Genomic DNA, 13,874 nt, shown 5'->3' with positions numbered 1-13,874 from the left:
TAAATTCTCAGCTAGCAAAAACAATTTGAATCAATTGCTAGCTTCCACAAGCAAGAGAGAAATTTCAGAGGAAAATTGTCAATCTTTATATTGCATTAAACTTTAAGACCCTTGCTGGTGTTGATGCCGGTATTGGGATTTTTCCTCTTCCAGCTTTTTACAATCTCTTTCTCTCAATTCACAAATCTTCACCAAACCTTCAACGAACCCTTACTCTCTCACATTTTCTCTCTATTTTTGAACCCTTAGTTTCCACAACACTTCATTTAATGGCCAACACTCATCGGCGCCGATGAAGATCCGAGACCACCGGCGCCCCGCGCCCATTCCCGTCGACCATTGCAGTTCCCTCACCGAACTCTGATCTCCAGCCACATCGCTGACCATCCCGCCCGAATCCCCCAAGCTCGCCTCAAGCAGCTCGCCGGAACTTTGGCTGGAAAACGGAGCACGCCAGAAACCTTGTCCAAGTGGAAGATCCACAGCGGCGGTGCTCTCTCTTTTCTTTTTTATCTCTCTCTTTACACAACATTTTTGCCAGTAACAGTGGAGGTGTGTGTTGCATGGCGGCTCACTGCCTCTTGTTCATCACTCCCTCGACACCATTCTCCAAACTCCATGGATCCTCTTCGTCTTGTCGAAGATTGTACTTCGTCTTCGTCTTTCTTTCGCACTCAACAAATAAAATTCCCAATTCCATTATCAAATCCCTAATTCGAATTAAATCCCTAATCTAAATAATTGGAAGTAAATAATGTCACATCATCATTGTTTTTTTAATTAAAAAACACACAATTTAATTAAAAAAATCCACATCATCATATTCTCTCTCCACTACGTGTCCTAAATTTAACACTGTCTGCTACCACTTAACGGATGGGATACAATGTGTTCATATTTTCAAAAATTGTGACTAAATTGAGACTATTGCAAACTTGAGGACCAAAATGAGATTAGTTGACAAATCAGAGGACCAATGGAGGTATTAAGCCTACTTTATATCCATAAACACTCTAACATTCAAGCCAAATAAAAAATAAATGAGATAAAAATGTAGTTATGAAATGTTCATACTTTAAAATTGTCGTATTGCTTTATTGTTAACCAGGTCTCGACATTAAAGACACAATAATGATCCATTACGCGTCTGAGTGGCAATTAGGAAGTGATTAAATCATTTAAGGTTTCGATATTTAGTCGATTAAATATTTACACAGGGATCACACAGAACTTGATTAGTTTACATCTCCTCCAAAATTAGTTGAATATAATTAAAATATACGTTGAAATTAAATTTTGCAATGAATTCTAACTTTAAATTTTGTACATACTATTATAGCCAACTTAGACCACTCACTTCTTTCCTGTTTCAATGAGGTAATAAATAGTAGATAGGTTGACATAATAATTTCGCCCAAGGCCGTCAATATGCAAAAGACAACTTATGTTTCCAGTTCTTCATTTGGTTCCAGCAATACCGTGATTTTCTAACAAGTATAAGAAAAAGGGTAAATTTTCGTTTTCTTTTGTGAATAAAGTATATTTTAACTATAATAGTTATCAACCGTTGCCGCCATGCCGTAATGGTCTTTTCCTTTCCTCCTAAAAGATGGATTAAATTTTGTGGGTCACAAAACAAAGTACAAATCGAGGGCATTGCGGTGCGGTAAAGCAACCAAAAAACACGGACCAAAGATGACGCATGACCAGTTTAAAGCTGAAATTGATGGCTAAAGCGACATCTGCTGCCTTCTAACAAAACTTGCACTCTCTTAACTACTAGTCGTAACCTGCTTTATTTTCTGTAGGGACTACACAGATTTTTGTGTAGATCTTGTGCAACGAGGAAACACCTAAACACATAATTCACAGTTAATTTCAAGTTTGTAACCCTAAGAACACCCCACCCTAAAAAAATAAGGAAACTAACACTTAGAAACATTGATGTTACAAAGAGGAAAGCGAAAGAAGAAAACAAAATCCATAAATTACACAGGTCTGTACATCTCTTCTTCGCTTTGAACCAAAAATCAAGCAGCACCCATGGGAACAGGAAGTAGAGGAGGATAAAGGCACCACAAAAGAGTAAAGATGCAAACACAGATTTACAACAACCAAAGGAACTCAGCACTGGTAGACAGAATAGGTCTTGCTTTTCCAGAAAAAGCTAAAAGCTCTCCCAGACTTTCTTCTTGAAATTGACTTGCATAGCGGTTTCATTTCAGCTGGAGGCATAGACAAATCAGCAGTTTCAGGTGGGCACTGATGTGTCTTAACTGGTGAATGGTCCCGCCGCTGCTCTCGGAACAGCATCAACAGTTTCTGAGCTTTTTCTCTGCCTCTTGGGGTCCCATTCACTGATATTGAAACCAATGCTGGTATAACCCCTTCTTGCAAGACCATGTCACAACACTCTTCACTTCTATTGCACAAAATTAGGAGACAAGAGACTGCTTGCTCCTGTTCCAAGAGCTCATCAGTGTCCAGTATAGAAGCCAGTGCACTAATGAGTCCAGGAGTTGATTCAATTTCCTCCCTTCCAACATCAAAAGCAGCTAAATTTATCAAAACAGCTATGCATCTCTCTGTCCACAAGCAATCAGTGTCTCCTTCAAGAAGGAACTGTAAGCCACTAATGATGCCAGATGAAAGGAGGTGTTGAATATTGGAGGCCATAGTAGAAAGATTATAGAGAGCATGGAGAGCATCTTGCTTGCATTGAACATCGGAGTCAGATTGGAGAAGCTGGATTAGGAACTGGATAGCCTGACTCATGCCAATCATTGGCTTGGCTTCTTCAAGGCAAGAGAGATTCAAATAAAGAGCGGTAATGCAACCATAAGAACTAGTTTTTGAAATCATCTCTTCCAACAATGATAATACTCCAGCTGATAACATAATTTCCTTATTTCTGTTGAAAAATAAGGATCAACTTCAAGTTAATAGAGTGCAGTGAGCCAATAAAGAATCAGTCTAATCACTGAAGAAATTGTGTATGTTATCCAGTTGTAGAAATGAATTCAATCTGGGCAGTGATCAATTTATCACATCTATTCGCACTATGCAAATCATAGTAATCAGTTTTGATCATCAATGATGAATCTCAAATACAAAGAGCTGTTTTGATTTTGTAATATGAAAAGCAGTTTTAATTGATGACTACAAATTCGGAATATAAAGCAGACCTGTTATTATTCACGGCCAGGTTGAAGAGAGCCATTGTTCCACTTTCCACAGCCATCAAACTACCTTCATGCACAGCTAATCGAAGGAAGTGCACAAGTGCTTCAACAAACCCATTAGCCCCCATAAATATCCGGGCTTCCTCGTCATCTCTCAGCAGAAACCTTAACTGTTCTACCACTTCACATTGCTTACTCCAATTATTCCCCTCAGTCAAAACTTTCAGAAAGCTAAAACACTGCTCTATGTCTTCCTCTTGGGCAGACACACTTTCAGTTCCCTTTTCCACAGATTCCTCTGAGATACCACTCTCTTCCAAAGGAACCGCTTCAACACCCTTCAACTTGCAAGAGCTAACACTATTTACAGCTTTTGAACTTGTAGATTCAGACTCTGATAATAACTGCCAGTAATTAAGGTCGAGAGATTCAGGAGGGCCTTCAGGAATAGGAACTCCATTTTGTTCACACCAACTAGTAACAAGGCCCTTAACACAGTAATTAGGAGTTAAAGAAAGATGTGAAAGTTCCTGCTGGGTCTTTGGGCAGTTGTTGTGCCCATCACTGAACCATTTCTCTATGCAAACTCTTTCATATGTTTGCCCAGAAGCAATGATAACAGGATCATACATAAGTTGCAGAGATATAGGACACCTTAACTCTTCAGGTGGAAGAGGCATCTGCCCTGATTTCCTACCACTATTTGGTTTAAAATTAAAGCAACTGAATTTTGAAAGCTGTCTGTCAAAGGCTTGACAATGACTACCAGGAACACTGTCCTCAATAGATCCCTGAACAGTGGGAGAACAAGGTGCAGAACCCTGAGAATCATTGTCATCTGAGAACTCACTTCTAAATAATTTGGAGTATTTCCTCATAAGATGCAAGAGATATGCAATAATTGATTCCTTCCGCCTGTCTTCCTCTGATCGAGCCCTTTCTAGGAGTTTCTTGAGAGCTCTTCTTTCAGCAAGAGCTGCTCTTGAAGATGTAATTCCGAGTCTAGTAGCAGCCTGGTGGAAACATTCAAGCTCATTGCTGTCACTAGAATCATTAAACTTTCTCCCCTGTTGGAGCAATGCAATCAAATCATTGCCAACTTGCTTTTCTGCTGGGTCAAGTGCAAATTCTATTGTCACAAACTCGTGCACAATCTCCTGAACCTGAACAGGTAGTTAATCAGTCAAACCTCAGACCAGCCTAAACATTGACAATGATAACAACAAAAGAGTATAATTTGCACATGAAGATATACAAAGGCCAGTGCTACAGAAAGCAAAACTGAGATGAAAACAAGGTCTATTCAATTATTTATGATTTTGGAATAACAAAATCAAACATCAAAAATAGGACTCCTCTCATTCATGTGATGACAACAGAAATCAGTAAGCATACGAGGCTCCACATAATAACAATGAAATCACGAACCTAAACTAACTAACCCTAACCTGCAGAAAAAGTACATAGAATCAACCCTATTACCTGACACCCAATAGATAGTGGAACAATTTCTTCCACTCGTCTAAGACTATCTTCAAGAGCAGATTTAGCCTTCTCAAATTTTAGGAGGACGGAATCAGCAGTTATAGCCTGCATCATTATTGATGCAATTCATAAGATATTTTACAAAAGTGCGTTTCAAATAATTTCACACTCCATCATCAGGAGATAAGTGCTTCATGAGATAAGGTAAAATAAAAATTGTCTACTCAGAAACATATCAGCAAATAAAACTAAGAAATAAGTCGTACCAAGTAAAGTTTACTACACTCTGCGCAGTGCTGAAGAACATTCTTGACTTTCTCCAAGGCTACATGCAATGAACATAATGCCTGAATACCAGATTTACTCCTAGGCCTGGCAGCTTCTAAAGAAGGAAATACAGACAATACTTTGCAATATATTATAGAAAGAGTCTTGCACATTTGTCCATGTAACTGCATAAGAAACCAGATAGATACCGGTCAGACTACAATACAGAAAATAAAATAAAAAATTGCAACACATCGGAAAAAGCTAGAGCAAGGAAAGAAGTATTTAAACAGTCCGTTACTGTTTTCTTTTAATTTGTCTAGAAATGAAAAAAAAATAAAAAATCTCATATAGCAGTTAGAATAACCAGGTACAAAAAATATCCATGCCTTTGAAGGTAGACAGATTCAATTCTTTTGCTTAATTCAATACATGAAAATAATTTGGAAAATAAAAACAAAGAAACGGGCTTCGGTTTCCTACCTAATTGAATAAGAGCATAAAGAAACTAACACAAAATAGGTTTGAAAATTTAATTACACCTCAGCACAAAGACTGTATACACCGTAAAAGCAATTGTCAATTTACTACAGAAAAAGCATTAAAATTCCCATATAGAATTTGAAATAATCAAAGATGTAATAATACCTTAGCATCAGTTGCGGCAACTAGATTTTCTTCAACCTCAGCAACATTCATCGTTCACAGTATTGTCCGTCTTAGCTTAGGTACCAAATAATCTCAACTATTTTAGCTGCAAAACCAAAAAGGATTAGGCAAAAAAGAAAAGTAATCAAACAAACAGATGCTAAAAATCAAAGTTCAGAAAACTTTGAAAGAATCAGGAAGCAGCAAACAACAAATTCCATCTCGCTAACTTCAAAGTATAATATAGAAGATATCATGATATTTCAGGAATGATTATTCAACTTTATGCAGCGATAAAACAAACAAACCACGGCTACCAAGCCAGCAAACCAAGAAAAACAAGCCAAGTAGACATAACCTTGCGCTTGCCATATCCTTGATTTTCCCAAAATAAGAATAAAAAATTCGCAACACTTCTCTCCTAAACTGAATAACACACCACGGGAATAAATAACAGATTGCACACGTCGCTAAATTTTCAAAACAGCCTTCGAAACAACACAAGCATCACCGAATACGCATACTGGTAATAATCCATCAGAAGCGGAACAGTGATTCAAACTATACAGTAGTTTCACCAACCCAGAACGTTCAGCAAAACAGATTACTAAAAGTAAAGCAAAATCTGCAGATAAGGAATAGGTCTAGGGTTTTGGAACCAACCCGAAACATACCGAGCTGAAACACAACAAGTAAAAATCACAAGGAGGCTTCATTAAACAAGAGGAAGAAAGGATTTGAAAATTTTGGAATTAGGGTATTAGGGTGGAATGAGAGGGTAAATGTGGGAGAGCACTGAGAAAGAGAACTCTCCTTTGGTTGTGAGTGTAGTGGGAATTAAAACTGAACTGTCTATTTCTACTTTTGTTTTTTTATTTTTAGATTTGAAGATGAACAAATGAACAATTATTGTTAATTAATTCGTTTCTAGAGATTAGTTTTGCTTTGTGTCCATGCGTTGTTTTGAAATGAGTTTTGTTTTGTTTTGAAAGGGGGAAGTTAGATTTTGCGCCGCTTTTATCTCCCGGTTCAGCACCGGCCCATAGTTGCCGACAGACCTCGTCGTTTTGTCGCGTAGCGGAATTGTCGCAATTTTTTGTGAATACCATTTTACCACAGCCCCCGTTTTTCTTCTGTTATTTTTGAGTTTGAATAATCAACGGATTCGTTTTAACTTGCATGTTCAAATTCAAATATATTGTTGACATGATTACTTCTAACATCTAGTTTTATAAGAATGCTTTTGGGTTGATTGGATCAGTCTCTTGAAGGATTATTTTAATATTAATTTTCTTTTTTATCAACAGCTTAATTAAACCTCTGTTATTTAAAATTTTATCATATAAATATATGTGTGTACAATTTAAGTTTTCTTATTAATAAACTTCTATTTATGAAAAAAATAGTTTCTATAAAAATACAGAAATAATATTAAATCGCTTTCAAGCAAGTTACAAATTGCTTTCATTAATTATCAAGAAAAAACTTATAATTCAATCAAAGGATAGATGGCATATTAATTGTCTAAAAAATTATATACAAATACTTGTGTAATTGTTGGTGAACACTTACACAATGTTTACCTCCATGGATGGTAATGTGGATAGCGAAAAGCGAAGACGAAAATGAGTATAATGTATTGTTCATTTTCGTCGATCTGCGACGATGGAATTGAGTGGATTTGTGGGATACGTGATTTTTGTATCACTCACATATATGAGATGATTTTTGTATCACTCACATATATGAGATGATTTGCAGTGATTGTAAGACAAATGTCATCTCTGCTCTTAGTAGATATCATAATACCAGTAGAGCCAACAGAGAGCAGATATTTGATTCCTTAGCTCGATAATCGATTCCAGGCATAGTTAATATATAATAATGCACAAAGTTAATGTGAGACATTGCTTCATACATCACGAGTATGTTACTGTGGCTGGGTGGGTTTGCTGGCTTATGCGTTTAGGAGTGCAATTTCTTTACTTTGATAGCCCAACTTTATTGCTTTGGCAACCTAGTAATGCAGAGATTCGATTCTCTACTTCTCTGCTTTGACACAACTACACACAAGCCATCATAGCCAACACAGGAAAGATTCTTGGCAATACAGTGTTTGGTTTGAATTTCAAACAGCCTTGAAGACTCTAGACCATTTATTAAAATGAGCCTTGGTTGGTGTATGTTTGGTTTGTGTCTTAAGTGCAAGTTGGTTCGTGTATTATTTGAGCTGTGAATATCTCATCTCATTTCTCCTTCATCATTTATGAGCTCTTGTTTATGCTTGAGAAGTGTCCCTTGTTGTATGCTGAGTGCATTGAAGACCGGAGTGCATTGAAGACTGGAGGTTCATCAGATTCATCAGGTTAGTAAATGTAGTTGTAAGGTATGTTAAGTATTTGTAGGATGGAGGCATGTATATAGCATTTTCATATAGCCCACAAATGGAGATTGGTATGTGGTCATCCTGAAACGTTGCTGCCATATTTTGAACGTGAAGATGTGTTGAAGATGGGGAAGGAAAGCTTGACGCAGGAAGAGGCATTGAAGATGGAGAAGCAAAGCTTGAAGACGAAGTTGTGTATTTGGTTCCAAAAGTTGTATCTAGTTCCATTGCTCAGAACACAATTAACGTAAGGGTGTATTCGGTTATGGGGTGTGCGTATTTGGTTACGCTGCAGAATGAGAGGAAAGTTGGGTGTTGTATTCGATTCTTCTTCGTTTTATTCGGTTTCAGTTTATTAGCTCAGCATGGTGTAGACTTGGATTCGGTTACGGGCTGCCTTATTCAATTCCAGTAAGCTTCATCCTTCTTCCATACTTTGTCCATACTTTGTCCATGGACGAAGCATTCGCTCATCTGATTGTTAACATGGTTGGTGTTGCGCATTGTGGGCGTGAAGAACATTGAGGACATGCAGAGGTCCATGGAGTAGTCCATGCAGGAGGCCGACAATTCATCCAACGATGAGAATCGAAGGAGTTCGTTGTATATGCATGACCCCTAACCTTTTGATTGTGTTGCAGGTTTTACGAAGGATAAGTGGGGGCTTGGTTAGCTGGTGAAGGTGTTGAAGAATGCGGTGGTCGCTAGTGGAGGTGCTGTCAGAGAAGACGATGGTGTAAAGGTGGTGGATGTTCATCACATCACCATGAAGGTGTTTGTTGGTCTTCGAACCTTGTTAACAAACTATTATAATGTTGCAGGCTATGACATGCAATGGAGTTGGAGATTGAGAGGAGTTTGATGCATTCGTGGTTTTGGTGGGGTTGTTCCTTTGTTCATTTTCGTTGTTTATTGTGATTGGAGTAGGTGATTGCTTCCATTTTGTTTATTGGTTACATATTTTGGCTCGTACTTTGCGAATTAGAGGTTGTGTGCATTTGGTGATTCATTGTGTGGTGGTGATTGGATTTTGAAATCGAGTTGCAAAAAACCAATCAAAAGTGTTCAAGATAGGTGAACGTTTTATGGGTGCTTGTAAATGAAGAAGTTTATGTTTAGTTGTTTGTGTTTTAAATTTCTATGGGTGTTAATTGGATGTTTACTAAATTAGTACGTGTCAATTGCATCTTGAACAAGTTGAATATTTGTTGTGAAAGTATTCAAAAATTACATTTGAATTGGTCATTTAATTGGTGTGTAGAAGCTGGTTGCCACTGCATTGGAGTTGTTTTGGAAAATTTTTAATCAAAAAGTCTTGCAAAGGTATGTGTTATAGTTTGTTTTTTTATTTTTTTTAATCAATATATGAATGCATCAATGTAGTATGTAGTATTATTATGAATCTAGTAATAGTGTTTATAATTCTTGATGATATTTTGATATTTAAAATAGTGTTTATATTTGTTTAAGTAAATATAGATTGAAGAAGAATTAGATTTGTCTTATTTGGACGGTGAAGAAATAAATGATGATGTGGTTGGTGTAGACTTTAATATAGTTACAATGCTACATCGATAATTGTAGGGACACTTCTATCTGGATTTGATCAAAGTTTTTTGGTTTAATACCTATTTTGGTCCCTCCTTTGGGAGGGTTTGTTCAAAGTGGTCCCTCCGTTTTTCAAAAGTTCACTTAAGTCCCACCTTTTGTAAAAGCTGTTCAAAGTGGTCCTTTTCGCTAACGGCGTTAAGTTCATTAACGACAGACGTGCCAGGTGTCTAACATCTGCTGATTTGGCATTGTTAATTGTTTTAAAATATATATATATATATATATATATATATATATAATAGTGACGTGGAAATTAAATTAATTAGGGTTGGATTAGAGAAGGATTTAGGGGTTGGCTCCGTCCTCGCATATCTCCTTCCGCCCTTCCCTCGTCGAAGACGTCGCCTCCACCAGCTTCAGAACCTTCTCCACCGCTGCCGCTACCAGCTCCGCCTCCGCCAACAGCCTCGACAGCGCCCTCGCCGCGCCGAGACTCACCAGCTTCAGTTTGTTCCGCTTCGGTGCAGAAATCGCGATCAGGCTCGTCAGCGCAGCCTCGACCAGCGCCGGATCGTTCTCCGGCGCCGCCGACTTCAGCAACAAGAAGCGAATCGCAGAACCCTGGCGGAGGCGAATCTCGAATCGCAGCCTCCTCATTGCAGAACAAGAAGCAGAGAATCTAGGCTTTGTTTGTTTCCTTTGAGCAAAGAGTTTCTCAATCCATCGCGATCTTCGACGCCATCGAGAATCAGAGCTAAAAGAAGGACGACTTGTTCGAGAAATTGAATGTTAGCTCTGGCGATGAGTCCTCCGTCGACATTGTGGAGGAAACGAATGAGTTTGTTGAGCAAGGGTTCTAGTTTGGAAAGGAAGAGTTTGTTATGGTGAGAATCTGTGGCGAAGAGGAGCAGGGAATCGGACCTGGTCAAGACCTTTCCAGGGTTTGTACAAGGAACAAAAGGATCAATTTGGTGACTTATTACCTTATTGCCTTCTCTAATTCATCGTCCTTTTTCCTTTAACATCTTTTATCCTTCTCTCACCAAAAGAGAAAGGAGGATTGAGATAAAAATCTCTGAATCCAAAGCTGCTCTAGATTGGGCAACAGATGTATGTTATCTTTCTAAGCAACGGTTATGAAGCTATCTCCATTGTTGAAACTAGACAGTGAATGAAAAGCTGAATGTATTGATGAAGTTTGTCTTTGACTAGATGACAAAGATAACCCGAGAGACAGTGTTGGTGGATCAAGTGAACTTAAACTGGTGGTAGTGATATCAGACGCTGTGGAGCCTTTATAATCTGGAACAACAGGGGCTGTTGTACAAACTAGCTTAGTACTAGGCCCATTCTCCTCCACATTTCCTTGTCCCAAAGTAAGTATTTTCATTGGATTCCCAGCTTGAGCTGACATAACTCCAGTACCAATGTCATTTGAATACATAGGCAACTTTGAAAATCCGTTCATGTTGCTTCCTTCAGCGGTAACAGGGTACATGGGATGCACAAGAGACACATTATCTTGATACTGAATCTGTCCTTCTTCCATTGGGGTTGTAGAGACCTGACCAAAAATTGAATAAGATCATTACAAATTAGGAGGACCTGGTCAGGGGAGAGGATAGTTGAATGGCGAAGGGAATCAGACCAGATCTGGATAAGGCTTTGCAGAGTTCGGTTGGGAACAAAGTCTTTGGTTTTGAGGAGTTGCATGGTTGCGGGACAGGTGTTGTTGCCGGCGTCGAGCCAACCCCTAAATCCTTCTCTAATCCAACTCTAATTAATTTAATTTCCACGTCACTTTATATATATATTTTAAAACAATTAACAATGCCAAATCAGCATATGTTAGACACCTGGCACGTTTGCCGTTAATGAATTTAACGCCGTTAGCGAAAAGGACCACTTTGAACAGTTTTTACAAAAGGTGGGACTTAAGTGAACTTTTGAAAAATGGAGGGACCACTTTGAACAAACCCTCCCAAAGGAGGGACCAAAATAGGTATTAAACCAAGTTTTTTATTCAAATCTGAAGATTTCTGGAAATGGATATTTGCTCAATGAGGTCAACAAGAGAAGAATTAGATTCAAACCTGTTGATTGGTTGAATGTTGCTAATATGAAGTATGAGGGTCAAAAATTGTGTTATTGAAATATCCCAGATGACTTTCCCTATAACCGAGAGATGACATTAGCGATTATGGTTAGACCAAAAATGCAGATCAACGTGTTAAAATAGTTGGCTGTTTGAATATTAATGATAGACTTATGCATTATGTTATTGTGCACATGTTGACTCCACGACCTGGAAATTTTGCAAAGTTATTGCAGGAGGATATCTTTATGTTATGGGTGCTTAAAAATAATATAGCTATCAATTGGCCTCATCACATCATGCATCATATGCTTAAATGCAAGGCCGGTGACACACCCTACCATACGGTGTCCTTATCACCTAAATCATGCAATATTGTGGAGTACATGTTGATGTCGATGCCAACACTCATATTGGGACCATACATCATTTCTCAATTAATTGTTTGAAGAGGTTGAATATTGTTAATGTCAACGGTGTTTGGCAACATGATGTCGGTGATGATGAAGATGAAGAGCAACCACACAATCATGAGAACCCTGTGCAACCTCCTCCACATCTTTCAAATCCTAATATGATGACTCAAATGTGGGAGGGGGTATAAGACTTGCAGCACAAAATGCAGGGTATGGAACAAATGCATGTGTGGGTTCAGCGTATAAAATATAACTTGGCAAACCTATCCCTCGACATTAACCAATAATTTGCTCACCTGAATCAGAATGTTAACTGAATTCTTCACCATTTAGATGATTAAGTTGCTTACTATTCTATGAATCTATTACATGACTTTTTTGCTCAAATTAACTTATGTGTTTGATAACTTACATTACCTATTTTTGAATTCTACTTGCTTTGACATCAATTTTCATACTTTTATTTATTGTCAACTAAATGAACTGCAAATCAGATGGATTCTCGAATCATTGATGAATTGGAAAAGGAATTACTCAAAGAACAAGACTATGTGCAATTCTTGAACGACAAATACAGGCCATGGAGCGTCGAAATTCGCTGTTAACGGCTAGGATTCAATTATTTGATCCAACTTCAGAAGAAATTTATAACTTATTACGGACTATGAATATTGGAGATGATAATTTATTCAAACAGTCCTTCGGCTTTCTATCTTGACATCCATCTCGTACAAGACGTCTAATAGGGATACCAATACAATATCGTTTCAATAGATTGCTTACATACCTCATTGAAACAACTTCATCATGAACTATTACAAATAAATTTGTATGTTATTATGTTCGTACTTTTTTTTATGTCATGTAATATTATTATAAATTCGTTTAATTATTTGTTTCTTCAAAATTAATCACTACTTCCATAACAAATAAATTCATACTACTTGGTAGTAAATTATATTACAAACAAATACTACATTTAAAAATAAATTCATTTTACTAAATTATAAATTTTTTACTTTTTAAAACATAATTTTAATAGTTATTTATAATTTTTTACTCTTTATAAACATTTTTACAATTAAATATAACATTAACAAATAACATTTTATATTACTTTAAGAACTAGGGGCATTTTGATAATCTTCAATTTCTACCAATTAAACAAATTTTTTAAATCTGTCACAAAAATCAAATCCTACACTAATTCTCACAAACTTTACCTCCAAATCCACTCTCAATTACCTTCAAATCCACTCAAATAAACAACAAAAAATTTACCCTTAAATCCATTTAATCACTCTCCCCCAAATCATCTCCTACAAATCATCTCATGTGAAAAAAGCCTTACTTCAGTTTAAATCTTATAAAGTCTTTAACCCATTTTTAGCATTGCCTCCCAATGAGAAAGGAAACAAGCTAAGTTTCATTGCTTCATCTGGCACTCCATTGATCTTCACCATGTTGCAGATCTCATTGAATGTGGTGAGATGATCATATGGACTTTCGTGTGACAACCCATTGAATTGATTGCTTTGAACCAAATGACTCAAAGTTGGTTTAACCTCCATGTTCAGTGCATTGACCCTCGGTCTTGCAATGTTGTTAAAGTGTTGAGGGCCAACCACATTGGTAGCATCTGCCGAAGTCCTGATAACGGATTAAAATACCGTTATTTGATATATGATTTTCATCTAAAAGCACCCTTTTTGACTTAGAAACTTGCTTGAACTCATATGTTTTCAGTAAATTGTGTGAATAAGAGAGTTGAGGTTGATTTCTAACAAATTCCCCTTGTTTTAACAGAGATTGAAGCAATAATGGAAGAAGAAGTGAAAAGCCAT

At 37.3% G+C, this 13,874-nt stretch overlaps 1 protein-coding gene across 2 annotated transcripts; it reads right to left on the bottom strand.

Annotated features, from left to right (window-relative positions):
• Window positions 1-1,696: 1,696 nt before the first annotated feature.
• On the bottom strand, window positions 1,697-6,547 carry LOC106768928 (U-box domain-containing protein 6). 2 transcript variants are annotated; one of them, XM_014654318.2, is made up of 6 exons: window positions 6,246-6,547; window positions 5,583-5,688; window positions 4,934-5,119; window positions 4,665-4,772; window positions 3,186-4,345; window positions 1,697-2,911 (listed from the first exon to the last, which is right to left on the bottom strand). In XM_014654318.2, exons 2-6 carry the CDS (start codon window positions 5,631-5,633, stop codon window positions 2,125-2,127), a joined length of 2,292 nt encoding a protein of 763 aa, XP_014509804.1. In that variant the 5' UTR covers window positions 5,634-5,688; window positions 6,246-6,547; the 3' UTR covers window positions 1,697-2,124. The 2 variants fall into 2 exon arrangements, with proteins under 2 accessions (XP_014509804.1, XP_014509805.1); XM_014654319.2 differs by having other exon boundaries at window positions 6,257-6,547.
• Between the last annotated feature and the right edge of the window lie 7,327 nt (window positions 6,548-13,874).

The sequence above is a fragment of the Vigna radiata genome, chromosome 7 (assembly GCF_000741045.1).
Source record: "Vigna radiata var. radiata cultivar VC1973A chromosome 7, Vradiata_ver6, whole genome shotgun sequence".
Classification (NCBI taxonomy): domain Eukaryota; kingdom Viridiplantae; phylum Streptophyta; class Magnoliopsida; order Fabales; family Fabaceae; genus Vigna; species Vigna radiata.
Note: the sequence above shows the minus strand (reverse complement) of the source record. Positions and strands in the feature narration are given on the sequence as shown.

Excerpts from the sequence above, each read along its gene's own strand:
- LOC106768928 (XM_014654318.2), bottom strand. The coding sequence starts at position 5,633 with ATGAATGTTGCTGAGGTTGAAGAAAATCTAGTTGCCGCAACTGATGCT. Across the intron at positions 5,120-5,582 it reads TTGCCGCAACTGATGCTAAG|TTACATGGACAAATGTGCAA; the intron begins GTATTATTACAT and ends TTTCTTATGCAG. Across the intron at positions 4,773-4,933 it reads AGTGTAGTAAACTTTACTTG|GCTATAACTGCTGATTCCGT; the intron begins GTACGACTTATT and ends ATAATGATGCAG.